Genomic DNA, 15,116 nt, shown 5'->3' with positions numbered 1-15,116 from the left:
GTACTTCCGCTGAGTTGTATTCTTTTGTTCTTTCCCTCTCTCTCTCTCTTTTTTTTTTTTTTTCCCTAAGTACTGTGGTTAAAATTAGCATTTCGTCTGGGGTGTCTTTGGTCCCAGCCCTCTGGTTATGGCTACAAAAGGACCCCAACAATGGTCCCCTTTGTTCCATCCACATCATATGCTTTTTGTCAAATTAAAATGATAGTGTGAATGCTTTCTGAGAAGGTACTAAGTACAGGTTTATTCTTTAAAGTGCTTCTAAAATAGTAACATTTATAAAACATTTGAAATTCAAGTGATTAATATACTAAAGTACTAATAAAAGGCAGCTAGTAGGACTTTTTAAATATAGACGGGACCAGCTCATACTATATATCTTACTCTCATTAATCTGTCCCCTATTTCCATAGGTTCAGCAGCAAAAAGCCCTAGACTGAAGGTAATATTGCCATGGTAGTGAGATCAAGTCCTAGGATGGGCTCCATGTTCAGTGTGGAGTCTGCTTGTGACTCTTTCTCCCTCCTCTCTGCCCTTCCCTGCTGCATTTTCTCTCTCTCTAATAAATAAATCTTTTTTAAAAAGAGGAATAGAATTAGTTCCGACCCATGCCTTACTGAGTATTCCTATAAAATATTCAAATTAAAATATTCTTTCCTAATTTTCTCTTTAGTTCCTCTTTATTTTGTCAGTAATTTTCTTAAAAATGTATCTTCAGGTCCATGACACTTAAAAACAAATACTCATGTTTTCCTTAACGTAGAAAACTTAATAAGCCTTCTTGTTGACTTATGCCCTGATCCCCTCATGCTTATTTTTAATGTTAAAGTCGAGAATATACTGCATTGGAAAGAAACCATTTCTCCTTGTAGCTCAGCAGTTCATCTGTATATTACTGTTATCCCTTCCCGCCCACCAATTTAATTTTTTTCATTATATCATTTATATGTCATATTATCCCTGGGATCTTTTTTACGCATTGTCTTGGTAGGTACTATCCCTAAGTATAATGATGCACATATTATTGGTACATTGGCAAAACTGAATGAATTTTTTAGTGATTTAAATCCTCAATTACCTCTTTTTTTTTAAAGTACTTTTTTTTAAATTTTTATTTATTTATGATAGTCACACACAGAGAGAGAGAGAGAGGCAGAGACATAGGCAGAGGGAGAAGCAGGCTCCATGCACCGGGAGCCCGAAGTGGGATTCGATCCCGGGTCTCCAGGATCGCGCCCTGGGCCAAAGGCAGGCGCTAAACTGCTGCGCCACCCAGGGATCCCTTAAAGTCCTTTCTTAAATTGAAGTGCAGTTGACATAAGTTTCGAGTGTACAGTGGAGTGATTCCACAAGTGCTCACTGTGGTAAGTGTAGTCACCACCTCTCACCATACAACATTACAATATTATTGACTATATTCCTTATAACTGTACTTTTCATCTCTATGATTTATTTTATGACTTGAAGTTTATACCTCTTAATCCCCTTCACCTATTTCATCCACCCCCCTATCCCTCTGCCCCTGGAGCAACCACCAGTTTGTTCTCTATTATTTGTAAGTTTGCTTCTGTTTTTTTTTTTTTTTCTTTTTTTAGATTACACATATAAGTGAAATCCTATGGAATTTGTCTTTCCCTATCTGACTTTCACTTGGTGTAATACCCTTTAGGTCTGTCCAGGTTGTCACCAATGGCAAGATTTCATTTATTTTATTTTTTAAAGATTTATTCATGAGAGACACACAGTGAAGCAGAGACATAGATGGAGAAGCAGGCTCCCTGCAGGGACCCTGATGTGGGACTCGATCCTGGAACCGTGGGATCACGACCTGAGGCGAAGCAGAAACTCCACCAATGAGCCACCTAGGCATCCCTAAGATTTCATTTTTATAGGTAAATGATATTGCATTGTCTACCACACCTTTGCCCATCCATCAATTGATAGACACTTCGGTTGCTTCCATGTTTTGGTTATTGTAAATAGTGCTGCAATAAGGTAAGGGTGCATATATCTTTGAATTCGTGTTTTTGTTTTCTCCAGTAAATATTCAGAAGTGGATTTGCTGCATCACATGGTAGTTGTATTTTTAATTTTTTGAGGAGCCTTCACATTCTTTTCCATATTGGCTGCCTCAACTGACATTCCCATCAACAATTTACAAGGGTTCCCTTTTCTTCCTTTTGTTCACATCCTCACCAAAATGTGAGGATTAATTTTGTGATTTTAATTTGCAGTTCCCTGATGACAAGTGATGTTGAGCATCTTTTCGTGTGTCTGTTGAGCATCTGTATGTCTTCTTTGGAAAAATGTCTGTTCAGGTCCTCTGCCCATTTTAATCAGATTATTTTTGGTGTTGAGTTGTGTGAGCTCTTTATATAGTTTGGATATTAACCCTTTATTGGATAGGTCATTTGCAAGTATCTCCTATTCATTAGTTTTTGTTTTTGTTTTTTATGGTTTCCTTTGCTGTACGAAAGTTTATTTTGATGTAGTTCCATTTGTTTATTTTTGCCCCTGGCCATCCAGAACCTCATGAGTTTTTTGAAGCACTCTACTTGCCTCCTGACACAATGTCCCTAATTCAGTCTCTTGATCAGGGATCCATAATGACCTTTAAGGCTTATTACACACAGTCTCGATGGAAAGGATTGTCAGTGCCGTGCAAGAGAACCCTGAAAGAACATCATGAAAGTCTAAGAGAATTTTACCATCGAAGATGGCTTTGTTAGAGAAAAAGCCATGAAAGCTATCCAGCACTAAACAAGTTCTTGCTGGAGAAAACCATGTCCAGATGTTACGCATAACTTCACAGGATGTACAACAGAGCCAATCAAGGATGAAAGAGATTGTGAAAAAAAAAAAGGAAAAAATAAAAAAATAAAGAGATTGTGGACATGGCAAAAAAAAATGGTGGGGGATGTAGGCTTTCAAGATACAGTTTTAGGAGAAATCCATGAACTTAATAGACACCACACCAGAGGAATTAACTGAAGATGACTTGTGGAGATGAGCGCTTCTGAACCAATGCATGATGAAGACATAGAAGAAGCAGTTCCAGAAAACAAATTGACATTAGACAGGCAGAAGGGTTCTGATTCTTTAAGATTGCTTTTGATCTCTTTAACTACATGGACCTTTCTATGATATGAGCATTGAAAAAAGAAAGCAGAGGGTGGAAGAAAACTGGCACTATATAGAAACACTTTAAGAAAAATGAAAAAACGAAAAGGACAGAAATTATGTTTTTCACTGAAGTTACACTAGAGCGCCTACCTGTCCTGTCTCCCCTCCACCTTCTCCACCTTCTATTTTGCTGCCCCAGCGTCTCTCTGCAAGACCAGGCCCTCCTCTTCCTACTCAGCATGAAGACGATGAGGATGAAGACCTTTATGATGATCCATTTAACGAATAAAAATAATCCAGCACAGTTAATAAACTTATCTGTGGTGTATGAGTGTCTCCGTGTGAAAATCTAACTGTATGGCAAAAACTGATAAGTTTGTGTGTCTTCATCGTCATCACCTAAGTATTTGTAAGGTAGGATGTCATGTGCAAAACCTGTGGAAATAGTAGATAGCCTGTCCTTACGTAGGCATAAGGTGAGTGCTATTTAATATAAAATTGACATTATTGCTATTTTATAACTTTTTGAAGAATTACCGTGCAGTATGCCTCTTACTTAAAATTGGAGAAACTATCAGCCTATTATCAAGGTACGTGGTTTTTTTTAAAAAAAAGTCCGTGTTTCCAATACTGTGTTATGAATATGACTGTAATACTCTATGCCCTATGTATTTTGCAATGCCCTTCATTCACTGGTGTACAGGCTAGGGCACTGTGACACCATCATATTATTTATGCTAGGCTGCTAGTAGATAGGTTAGTATTTACTAGTATTTATTGCTAGTAAATAAAGCAATGATATTGCTGCTGCTTTGTAATCAACGCATGGATCATTATACCTATAAATAAATATGAATGTGTTTTTTATATTATCTTTTCACTTTTGGTGTTTAGTGTTAGTATATGTAACCTTTATGGTGTTTTGTATAAGACAGTATTGATGTTAGTAATGACAAATGATTAGTCTTGTAAACAGATAACATAAATTTGTGGTACTGATAAATATAGTAATACTGTAAATGTATGTATTTTCCTTATGATTTCCTTAATATTTTCTTTTCTGTGACTTACTTATTATGGGGATACAATATATAATACATATACAAAATATGTGTCAATCAGCTGTTTATGGGCTTTCAGTCAATAGTAGGCTATTAGGAGTTAAGTTTTGGAGGAGTCAGAAGTTGTGCTGGCAGGGGGGTCGGTGCCCCTAAGCCCCTCATTGTTCAAGGGTCAACTATAATTGACCATATAAATATGGTTTTTTTTTTAAAAAAAAAAAAAGCATGGGTTTATTTCTGGGCCCTTATCCTATTCCATTGATCTTGTGTCTGTTTTTGTGCCAGTACCATATTGCTTTGGTTACTATAGCTTTAGAGTATAGCCTGAAATACAAGAGTGATACCTCCAGCTTTGTTCTTCTTTGTCTAAGATTGTGTTCAGGTCTTTTGTGGTTCTGTACAAATTTTAGGATTATGTATTCTAATTCCATGGAAAATGCCACTGGTGTTTTGATAGGGATTGCATTGAATCTATAGGTTGCTTTGAGAAGTATGTACTTTTTAACAACATTAAGTCTTCTAATCCTACAGCACAGAATATCATCTATTTGTGTCATCTTTAATTTCTTTCATCAGCGCCTTATAGTTTTCATAGTGTTTCTTTTACTTCTATTTCTAGGTATTTTATTCTTTTTGATACAACCATAAGTGGGATTTTTTTCTTAATTTTTCTTTTACATTATTTATTATTAGTGTATAGAAAAAGATTTGGGATGCCTGGATGGCTCAGTAGTGAGCATCTGCCTTCAGCTCAGGATGTGATCCCGGTATTCTGGGATCGAGTCCCACATCAGGCTCCCCTCGAGGAGCCCGCTTCTCCTTCTGCCTATGTCTTTGCCTCTCTATGTCTTTCATGAATAAATAAGTAAAAATCTTGACAGAAGACGCACACAACAGACTTCTGTATATTGTGTATTATCCAACTTTTCTGAAATCACTTATTCTGATAGTTTTTTGGTGGAATATTAGGGTTTTCTATATATAGTGTCATGTAATCTTCAAATAGTGACTATATTACTTCTTCCTTTTCAGTATGGGTGATTTTATTTAATTTTATTTTCTCATTTGATTCTAGAATTTTGAATACTACATTGAGTAAAAGTGGTGAGAGTGGGCATAATTATCTTAGAAGAAAAGCTTTGTGTTTTGATTATGGTGTTAGTTGTGGGTTTGTCATGTTTGGCTTTTATTCTGTTGAGGATTCTTCTATATAAACTTTTTTGAAGGGTTTTGTCATAAATGGATATTGAACTTTGTCATTTATTAATCTTACGATTTTTATCTTTTGTTAATGTAATATCATGTTGGTTGATTTGTGGGTATTGAAACACCTTTGCATTTCTGGAATAAACCCACATCATAGTATATGACCTTTTTAATATATTGTTGAATTCAGTTTGCTAATATTTTGTTGAGAGTTTTTGCATCTATGTTTGTCAGGGATATCAGCCTGTATGTAATTTTTGTTTGTTCAATAGTGTCTTTGTCTAGTTTTGTTATCAGGTTAGTGTTTTGGCCTTGTAGAATGAGTTTGGAAGTAAGTGTTCCCTCCACTTCAATGTCTTAAATAGTCTGAAAGGGATAGGTGTTTACTTTAAAAAAAATATTTGCTAAAATTTACCTGTAAAGCCATCTGGTCCTAGTCTTCCCATTTGTTGGGAGTTTTTAAATTACTAATTCAATTTCTTTACTAGTAATTGGTCTATTAACGTTTTCTCTTTCTTCCTGATTCAGTCTTGGAGGATTATATGCTTCTACAAATTTATCAGTTTTTCAAGGTTGTCCACTTTAATTATTGGTGTATAATAATTGGTGTATAATAATTCGTAGTAGTCTCTTATTTGTGGTGTCTGTTGTAACTTCTCCTTGAATTCTGATTCTGATTTTATTTGGGCCCTCTCTTTTTCTTGAGTCTGGCTAAAAGTGTATAAATATTATCAGTTCAAAGAACCAGTTCTCTGGTTTGCTTTATTATTTTTTTCTTTTCTCCTAATTTTTTTTTCATTTTTTTAAGTCTTTATTTCATTTATTTCTACTCTGGTCTTTATTGTTGCCTTCCTTCTAGTAACTTTGGGTTTTGTTTTTTCTTTTTCTAGCTCCTTTACTTATAAAGTTAGATTGAGATTCTTGTCTCTTGAGGTAGGCCTATATCACTACAAACTTTCCTTAGAAGTGCTTTTGCTGTATCTTACAGATTTTGGAGTATTATTTCCAATTTCATTTATCTTTAGGTATTTTCTGATTTCTTCATTGATTGATTGATTGACCCATTGATTTCTTCATTGACCCATTGGTTTTTGTTTAGCCTCCATGTACTTGTATTTTTTCCAGTTTTTTTTTTTCCCTGTAATTAATACCTATGTTCATACTGTTGTGGTCACAGAAGATGCTGGCTAGGATTTCACTCTTCTTAAACTTATTGAAACTTGTTTTATAGCCTAACGTGATCTGTTCTGGAAAATGTTCCATGTGCACTTGAAAAGAATATGTATTGTTTGTCCTATTTTGAGATGAACTGTTCTGTATATGTCTCTCAAGTCATCTTATATAATGTGCCATTTAAAGCAGTTTCCTTATTGATGATCTGTGGGGATGATATATCCATTGATGTAAGTGCAGTGTTCAAGTCCCTACTATTAGTGTATTACTGTCAATTTCTCCTTTTGTGTCTGTTAATATTTGCTTTATATATTTACATGCTCCTGTATTAGATGCATAAATATTTGTGTTATATTGTCTTGTTAGGCTGATCCCTATATCATTATGTAAGGCCCTGGTCTCTTGTTTTTGTTTTTAAAGATTTTATTTATTTATTCATGACAGAGAGAGAGAAAGAGAGAGGCAGAGACACAGGCAGAGGGAGAAGCAGGCTCCATGCAGGGAGTCTGACGTGGGACTCAATCCCGGGTCTCTAGGATCAGGCCCTGGGCTGAAGGCAGCACTAAACCACTGAGACACCCGGGCCGCCCTGTTTTTGTTTTAAAGTCTGTTTTGTCTGATAGAAGTATTGCTACCCCAGCTTTATTTTCATTTCCATTTATATGGAATAACTTTCTATTCCTTCATTTTTAGTTTGTGCATCTTTTGGTCTGAAGAAAGTATCTTGTAGGCAGCATACAAGTTAAATTACATTTCAAGTAATTATTGATAGGTATGTGATTATTGCCATTTTGTTATTGTTTTCTGGTTAATTTTGTAATTCTTTCTTTGGTTGTTGTCTTCACTTGTGTTTTGAGAACTTTTTTTAGTGCTATGTTTTGACCCTTTTCTCTTTACTTATGGTATATCTGTTAGAGATTTTTGGTTTGTGGTTACCATGAGATTTATATATAACAACCTATGTACACAGCAGTCTATTCTAAGTTGGTGGTTGCTTATATTTGAAAGCATTCTAAAAATACATTTTTACTCCCCCCATCTTTTGTCTTTGACATTCATACTTTACATATCCCTATTACTGTAGATGTAGTTAATTTACTCCTACTAGCTTTATAAGTGGTTGCTCCACTACCTTTACTATATGTTTGCTTTTACCTATGAGATTTTTTTTCTTTCATAATTTTCTTCTAGTTATGGTCTTTTCTTTTCCACTTAAGTTCCTTTAATATATCTTGTAAGGCTGGCTTAGTGGATTGCTTTAACTTTTGTCTGAAAATTTTTCTCTATCCAATTCTGAATGATAATCTTGCCAGATAGTGTCACTGGTTGTAGGTTTCTTCTTCCTTTCAGCACATAATGTATCTTACCCACTCCCCTCTGGCCTGCAAAGTTTCTGCTGAAAAGTCAGCTAATAATCTTTTGGGGGTACATAACTAGTGGTTTTTTCCTTTTTTTAAGATTCTCTTTTTATCTTTAGTTTTAGTTTAGGTTTTTTTTTTTTTAAGATTTTATTTATTTATTCACGAGAGACACACACACAGAGAGAGGCAGAGACACAGGCAGAGGGAGAAGCAGGCTCCATGCAGGGAGCCTGATGTGGGACTCAATCCCAGGACTCCAGGATCACGCCCTGGGCCGAAGGCAGGTGCTAAAGCACTGAGCCACCCAGGGATCCCGAGTTTTGTTTTTTTAACGTTTTTATTATTATGTCTTGGTGTAGACCTCCTTGGGTTTATCTTGTTTGGGGCTCTCTGTGCAGCCTGAACCTGGATGTGTTTCCTTCCTCAGGTTTGTAAGTTTTCAGTTATTATTTCTTCATATAAATTATCTGTCCCCTCTCCCTCTCTTTTCCTCTGGGAGCCCTATAACTTGAATGTTAGTATACTTGATGTTGTCTAAAGGGTCCTTTAAATCATTCTTATTAAAATTTTTTTCTTTTTGTTCAGCTTGGGTGATTTCCACTACTATGTCTTCCAGATGCTGGTACTACTTCTGCATAATCTAATCTGCTATTGATTCCCTCTAGTGTATTTTTTGTTATTCTTCAGCTTTTTTTTTTTTTTTTTTACATTTTCTATATATTTCTTGAAGTTTCGTGTTCATCCATTTTTCTTCCGAGTTTGGTAAATATCTTTATGACTATTACATTGAACTCTTTATCACTAGATTGCTTACCTCTGTTTCATTTAGTTCTTTTTCTGAGGTTTTGTCTTTTCTTAATTTGAAATACAGTCATCTCATTTTGCCTGTGTTTCTATTAAGTAGATCAGCTAGGTCTCCTAGTCTTGAAGGAGTGGTCTTATGTAGCAGGTGTCCTGTGGGGCTCAGAAGAGCAACCTACCCATATCACCAGAACCAGATACTGCCGGGTTGTCACATGTGGGGTGTGTGTGCTTTCCTATTGTGACTAGGGCACAGTTGCTGTGTACATGCTCCTGGGTAAAGCAGACCTCCAGCTCAGCTGACTGTAGCACCCAGCTGCAGTTGCTATGGATGCACTGATAGGCTGGGCTGCTCCCCCAGGGAAGGAGCCACTTTGGGGAGAGAAGAGCATTGGATCAGACCAAACCCACCCACTGGGTGTACTGGCATGGGAGCAGATTTGGAGGGGCCCCTGCTAGGGCAGGCTGGTTGGATGGATCAGGTCTGCAGGAGATCACTAAAGCAGGACAAGGCAAGCAGTGCTAGCTACATAGACCCAGAAATGGTGTCTACCACTGCTAGACCAGCTAGGTCTTTGTTAAAGATTAATTGACCGTATAATTGTTTTTATTTCTAGGTTTTCTGTTCTGTTCCATTGATCTATGTGTGTTTTTGTGCCAGTACTATATACTGTTTTGATTATTACAGCTTTGTAATGTAACTTAAAGTCTGGAATTGTGATAGCTCCAGTTTTGTTTCTCCTTTTCAAGATAGCTTTGGCTATTTCAGGTCTTTTCTGGTTCCATACAAATTTTAGGACAGTTTGTCTATTCTATGAAAAATGATGTTGGGGGATCCCTGGGTGGCGCAGCGGTTTAGCGCCTGCCTTTGGCCGAGGGCGTAATCCTGGAGACCCGGGATCCATTCCCACATCGGCCTCCCGGTGCATGGAGTCTGCTTCTCCCTCTGCCTATGTCTCTGCCTCTCTCTATCATAAATAAATAAAAATTAAAAAAAAAGAAAAAAAATGATGTTGGTATTTTGATAGGGATTGCATTAAATCTGCAGACTGCTTTGTATAGTATAGACATTTTACCAATATTTGTTCTTCCAACCCATGAGCATGGAGAATGTCGTTTCATTTCTTTGTGTCATCTTTCTTTGATCAGTGTTTTATAGTTTTCAAAGTACAGGTCTTTTACCTTTGTTAAGTTTATTCCTAGGTACTTTACTATTTTTGGTGCAGCTGTAAATGGAATTATTTTCTCTTTCTACACATGCAATTATTTGTGTATAGAAATGCAACAGATTCTGTACATTGATTTTATATCCTGTGACTTTACTGAATTCATTTATTAGTTCTAGTCATTTTTTGGTGGAGTCTTTAGGGTTTTCTATATATAGTATAATGCCATCTGCAAATAGTTTTACTTCTTCTGTGTCGATTTGGATGGCTTCTATTTCTTTATCTTGCCTGATGGCTGTGGCTAGGATTTCCAGTACTATGTTGAATAAAGGTGGTGAGGGTGAACATCCTCATCTTTTACTGACCTTAAGGGAAAGGCTCTCAGTTTTTCCCCAAGTGTGATGTTTGCTGTGGGTTTTTCATATATGGACTTTATTGAGGTAGGTTTCCTCTAAACCTACTCTTCAGAGTTATCATGAATGGACCTTATACTTTGTCAGATGCTTTTTCTGCATCTATTAAAATGAGCATATGCTTTTTATCCTCTTATTGATATGATCTATCATGTTGATTGATTGGTGAATATTGAGCCACCCTTGGGTATAAATCCCACTTGATCATGGTGGTTTTTTTAATGTATTGTCAGTTTACCATTATTTTGTGGAGGACTTTTGCATCTATGTTCATCAGATATTGGCCTATAGTTCTCTGTTTTGTGCTATCTTTATCTAGTTTTGGTATTGGTGTTATAGGAAGAACTTAGAATTTTTCCTTCCTGTTTTTTGGATTGAGAAGAATTGTGGAACTCACCTCTGAAACCATCTGGCCCTGGACTTTTGTTTGTTGGGAGTTTTTGATTCCTTATTCAACTTTGTTGCTGATTATTGGTCTGTTCAAATTTTTTATTTCTTTTTGCTTCAGTTTTGGTAGGTTATATATTTCTAGAAATCTATCCATTTCTTCTAGGTTGTCCAATGTGTTGGCCTCTAATTTTTCATAATATTCTATTTCTATTGGTTTGTATTGATGGTTATTTCTCCTCCCTCATTTGTAATTTCTTTAGGAGTCTGCCTAGAGATTTACCAATTTTGCTAATCTTTTCAAAGAAGTAGCTCCTTGTTTCATTGATTTTTTTTTTTTTTTTTTAGTTTCTATGTCATTTCTGCTGATTTTTATTATTTCCTTCCATCTGCTGGTTTTGGGTTTTTTCTTTTTCTAGATCTTTTAAGTGTAAATTTAGGTTGTCCGAGCTTTTTCTTGCTTCCTGAAGTAGGCCTGTATTGCTATAAACTTCCCTTATACTTGCTTTTGCTGCATTCCAAAGATTTCTTGGTTGACCCAATCACTGTTTAGTAGCATGTTATTTAACCTCCATTTTTTTTCTTGTGGCTAATTCCTAGTTTCATAGAATTGTGGTTAGATTGGATGCATGGTATGATTTTGATCTTTTTCAATCTGTTGAGACTTGTTTTGTGGCCTAATATGTGATCTATTCTGAAGAATGTTCCATGTGCACCAAGTGAATCTTTGATACAAAATTTGTGTTAACTGGTTCTAATGATTTTATACATATTTTGATATTTAAAATCGAAATGAATGGAAATTCTTTATATTTAAAGGCTAGTAAAACATTTAATATGATTTGACTTACTGGGGCTATGAATATAAATACATGTGGAGCATCAAAAATAGTAGGTCAAACCTATCTGCAGTCTGCACTTACAAGTACTTTTACCCTTTGCTTATATAGTAAGTCCTAGTTCTAGGTGAAATATAAGCAGTAAATGAAGTCAACAGGGCACAGCATTGGAAAAGACCTAAAACATAGTATTTCGGGAAAATCTGGTTTTCCAATAATGATGCTGTTAACAGTTAAGGAAACAAATGTAGTTAAAAAAAAAAGATAACACTAGTTTAATTATGTTTATTCACATACAGTTGCCATTAAAGGGTTAACTCATTCATAAACACATTTCTCCTATTGTAATATCCTTTGCTTCTTGTCTCTTCCAAATAAATCCCCACCACATAGCAGAAATGTTAGAAGTTATACTGCAAATGGAGAACATTAACTATTTTTTAAACTTTTAAAATATGGCTTATGAACAATTTTACAGAGCAGGTTGCCTATTAATATATTACATATTAACAAATATATGGTACCATTTTGGACAATCAGATTTGCTTGATATAAAGATGGAATTGGCATTTTTGTCAAGAAGGTATTTTAAATCTCAGAGAATTTTTTATAAAGAACTGAAATTCCATACCATAGTGTTATCTTCAGTATATCAATTTAAATCAAGCCAAAAACTAGATCCAGCTCTGGGAAAACACGATTTTTTTTTTTTTTTTATACATCATGTAAACACTGCTCTGAGTGTCTATCACATACTCTGAAAAAAAGAAAAACAGATTCTTGTTCTGGATATACATCAAAACCTAGGTTACCTTTGTATAGTAACATTTATCTAAAAATTTGACAAGAACATGTTAAAATGTTGGCAAAACTAAATAGCACTCGATTTGATTATACGTCCTAGTTTTCATAGAATTTGAGCTCACTAGACTCAAGTTCTCTTAGAATAGAGTCTGTTTCCTTCATCAACATATATCCAGCATCTGACATAGTACATGGCACAAGCTATGTGTTCAATAAATATTTCAATGTTGAATAACTTTTTAACAGCAAGTGAAAAAAGATACAACTCTGAGTAAATGGCATGAGAATACCAGTTGTCTCATAATGCAGCAATAGGTGCTTTCTGTAAAAATTCTAAGATTACTTATAAGTAGATCAAGAATTAGGTAATTTCCTCTCAAACTAAAAAGAACTCTCACAGTGATGGGGGCGCCATAACATTTTATCTTCCAAACTAATGTATGAAACATGGAATATGAGTGAGGTGAAAACTACCATGATATTAAAAATAAGGCAATTCCAAAATTAATGTTTTGCATATTTATTAAAGAATCCATTTTCTGACACTACTCCTAACACTAGATGAAAATATTTTTTAAAGGTTTTATCAAACTCCTAAAAGAGTATGTTCATTCTTTTAGTCTTTGATTCCATGTTAGAGTTTTAAATAGAAAAAATCTATTAAGATTCAAAAGCATTCAAAACAAAACAAAACCTGTCTATGACCTAAAATAGCTATGGGATAATCCATTTGTAATAGTATCATGATTTTGTCCAGATACACGTATTTCACCTCCAGCACTGTCAAAATTAACCTGAAAGCCAATGAAAACATTGATAATTTCAAAAACGATTGTTTGAACGTCTTAAATCAATAGAGCCATAATAGTATTGTACTCTGAAATTAGAAAATTCTAAGCACATATAAAAAGCACATTTACCTACTTCAATTAGGTCAATGTCAGGATTTATCAAAATTCTCCATCAAAATTTTTAAAAATCTTGATTTTTAGGTACTATAAAAAATATACACTAATCATGATAGTTGTTTGGTCTGACCAATTCTGTAGTTGGGAAAGGGAAGGGGAAAAAAAACAAACAAAAACAACTTGTACAGTGAAATTTCAAATCCTAAACATTTACTCCTTTATTTGAGCCTACCTCTCTAAATTTAAGAAGATATCAGTACTATTGGATACCAACTGTAAGCAATATAGAAATTTCACTGGTATCAATTCTAAATCAGTTTAGTCCATCCATTTTCTAACATAGCAAGCAATCTTTTCTATCTGAATCCAAAAGAATAATACAAATCTCACTTTCTTGGTCACCTTTGAAGCCCAGGGCCAACCAGTCTCAATAATAACCAAAATATGTAGTTTCATGAGTGGTAGTCTGTTTCTGCAGTGAAAGTATTTTCCCAGTAATCAAAATTTATTTGTCATCTGAGGAAATCTTTCATTGTTCTAGAAGCACAGTTCGAAGCTCATCTTCTTTATCGATCATCATCGAAGCAATTGCTCCATCATTAAACTCAAAAGAAGTACCTCCATCCACAACCATGCAGGCATCCCAACAACGAGAACGAACACACACCCTGAGCAGAAAGAAACATCTCATTAAATATTAAAGTTTCCTTAACCTTAGATTATGGCTTCTTTAAAAACCTTAATTTTTACTGAAACTGGCAGATCATTTGGCTTGATTTTAAAAATCAGGTTCTTCGGTTTGAGAGAGTAACATTGGGTACATTATCAAAATCTAATATTCAGGATATTTCACCAGTATTTCATCACCATTCACTCAAACATTTATGAGAGAACAAGTTCAGGCTTGACAGAACTCACAGGCTTTTTTCATGACAAAATGTTGAGTTATTACAAGTACTATTACCGAATAAGAATGTAACTATTTTCATGGATAGTTTTTACTTAAGTACAAAATATAAAGAGGCACAAATTTGTAGTGTATAGCTCACTGAACACATTTGCGTATTCATCACCCAAATCAATAATCGAATGTTGCCCGGCTCCTCAGGGGCTCTATCACTGCCTTCTCCCAATCACTGCTCCTGGCCCCTCCTTCCTATACGTGCCGCTATCCTAATGCCAGTCAGCTATCGCAGTAATAGCTCTGTCTTCTTAAACTTTATATAAATGGAAGAATACCAGAGGTCTGCTTGTGTCTAGCTTTCTTTTGCTTCACAGTATGCTTGTGAAATTTATCCGTGGTTACTACCAATTATCCGTGGTTATTAGTTAGTAGTGTGTTCATTTTCATTGCTGTATGAATATACTTCTATTGTATGAAAATACCAAAATTTATGGATCTCTTCTATTCATGAACATCTGGGTTTTTAACTACTGGAAGTAATGCTGTTACATATATTTTTGAGCATGTCTTTTGTTGCAGACATTTGTGTCTCTACGATTCTGTTGGATGATACCTAAGAGTGGAACTGCTGGTGCTATATTCAGCTTTGGTAGGTTACTGCCAAACAACTTTCCAAACTATCCCTAACAATACTGTATGTAAGACTAGCATCTTAGCTATTCTGGTGGGTATGTGTGGTATCAGATTATGTAGTTTTAATTTGCATTTTCCACGTGAATAATAAGGTCAAGGATGTTTTTCCATACAGTTAGCCATTTGGATACCCTCTTCTGTGAAATGTCTGTCCAGAACTTTGGCAATTTTTCTACTGAGTTGTCTTTTCTTACTGAGTTGTAGGAATTTTTACAATATTCTGGACATAAGTCCATTGTTGGATATAGGTGTACTGCAAATACCTCACTCTGTGGCTTGC

The 15,116-nt window shown here is 35.1% G+C and overlaps 1 protein-coding gene across 4 annotated transcripts in view; it reads right to left on the bottom strand.

Moving 5' to 3' along the window:
* Nucleotides 1–11,797: 11,797 nt before the first annotated feature.
* NADK2 (NAD kinase 2, mitochondrial) overlaps nt 11,798–15,116 on the bottom strand; it is a 43,744-nt gene continuing 40,425 nt past the window's right edge. For all 4 annotated transcript variants that reach the window (XM_049109350.1, XM_049109348.1, XM_049109351.1 and 1 more), the window contains one exon: nt 11,798–13,907. In XM_049109350.1, coding sequence (XP_048965307.1) covers nt 13,769–13,907 — 139 coding nt within the window. In that variant the 3' untranslated portion in view covers nt 11,798–13,768. The remainder of the gene's footprint in view (nt 13,908–15,116) is intronic.

The sequence above is a fragment of the Canis lupus genome, chromosome 4, assembly GCF_003254725.2.
Source record: "Canis lupus dingo isolate Sandy chromosome 4, ASM325472v2, whole genome shotgun sequence".
Classification (NCBI taxonomy): domain Eukaryota; kingdom Metazoa; phylum Chordata; class Mammalia; order Carnivora; family Canidae; genus Canis; species Canis lupus.
This window is presented reverse-complemented; position numbering and strand designations above follow the sequence as displayed.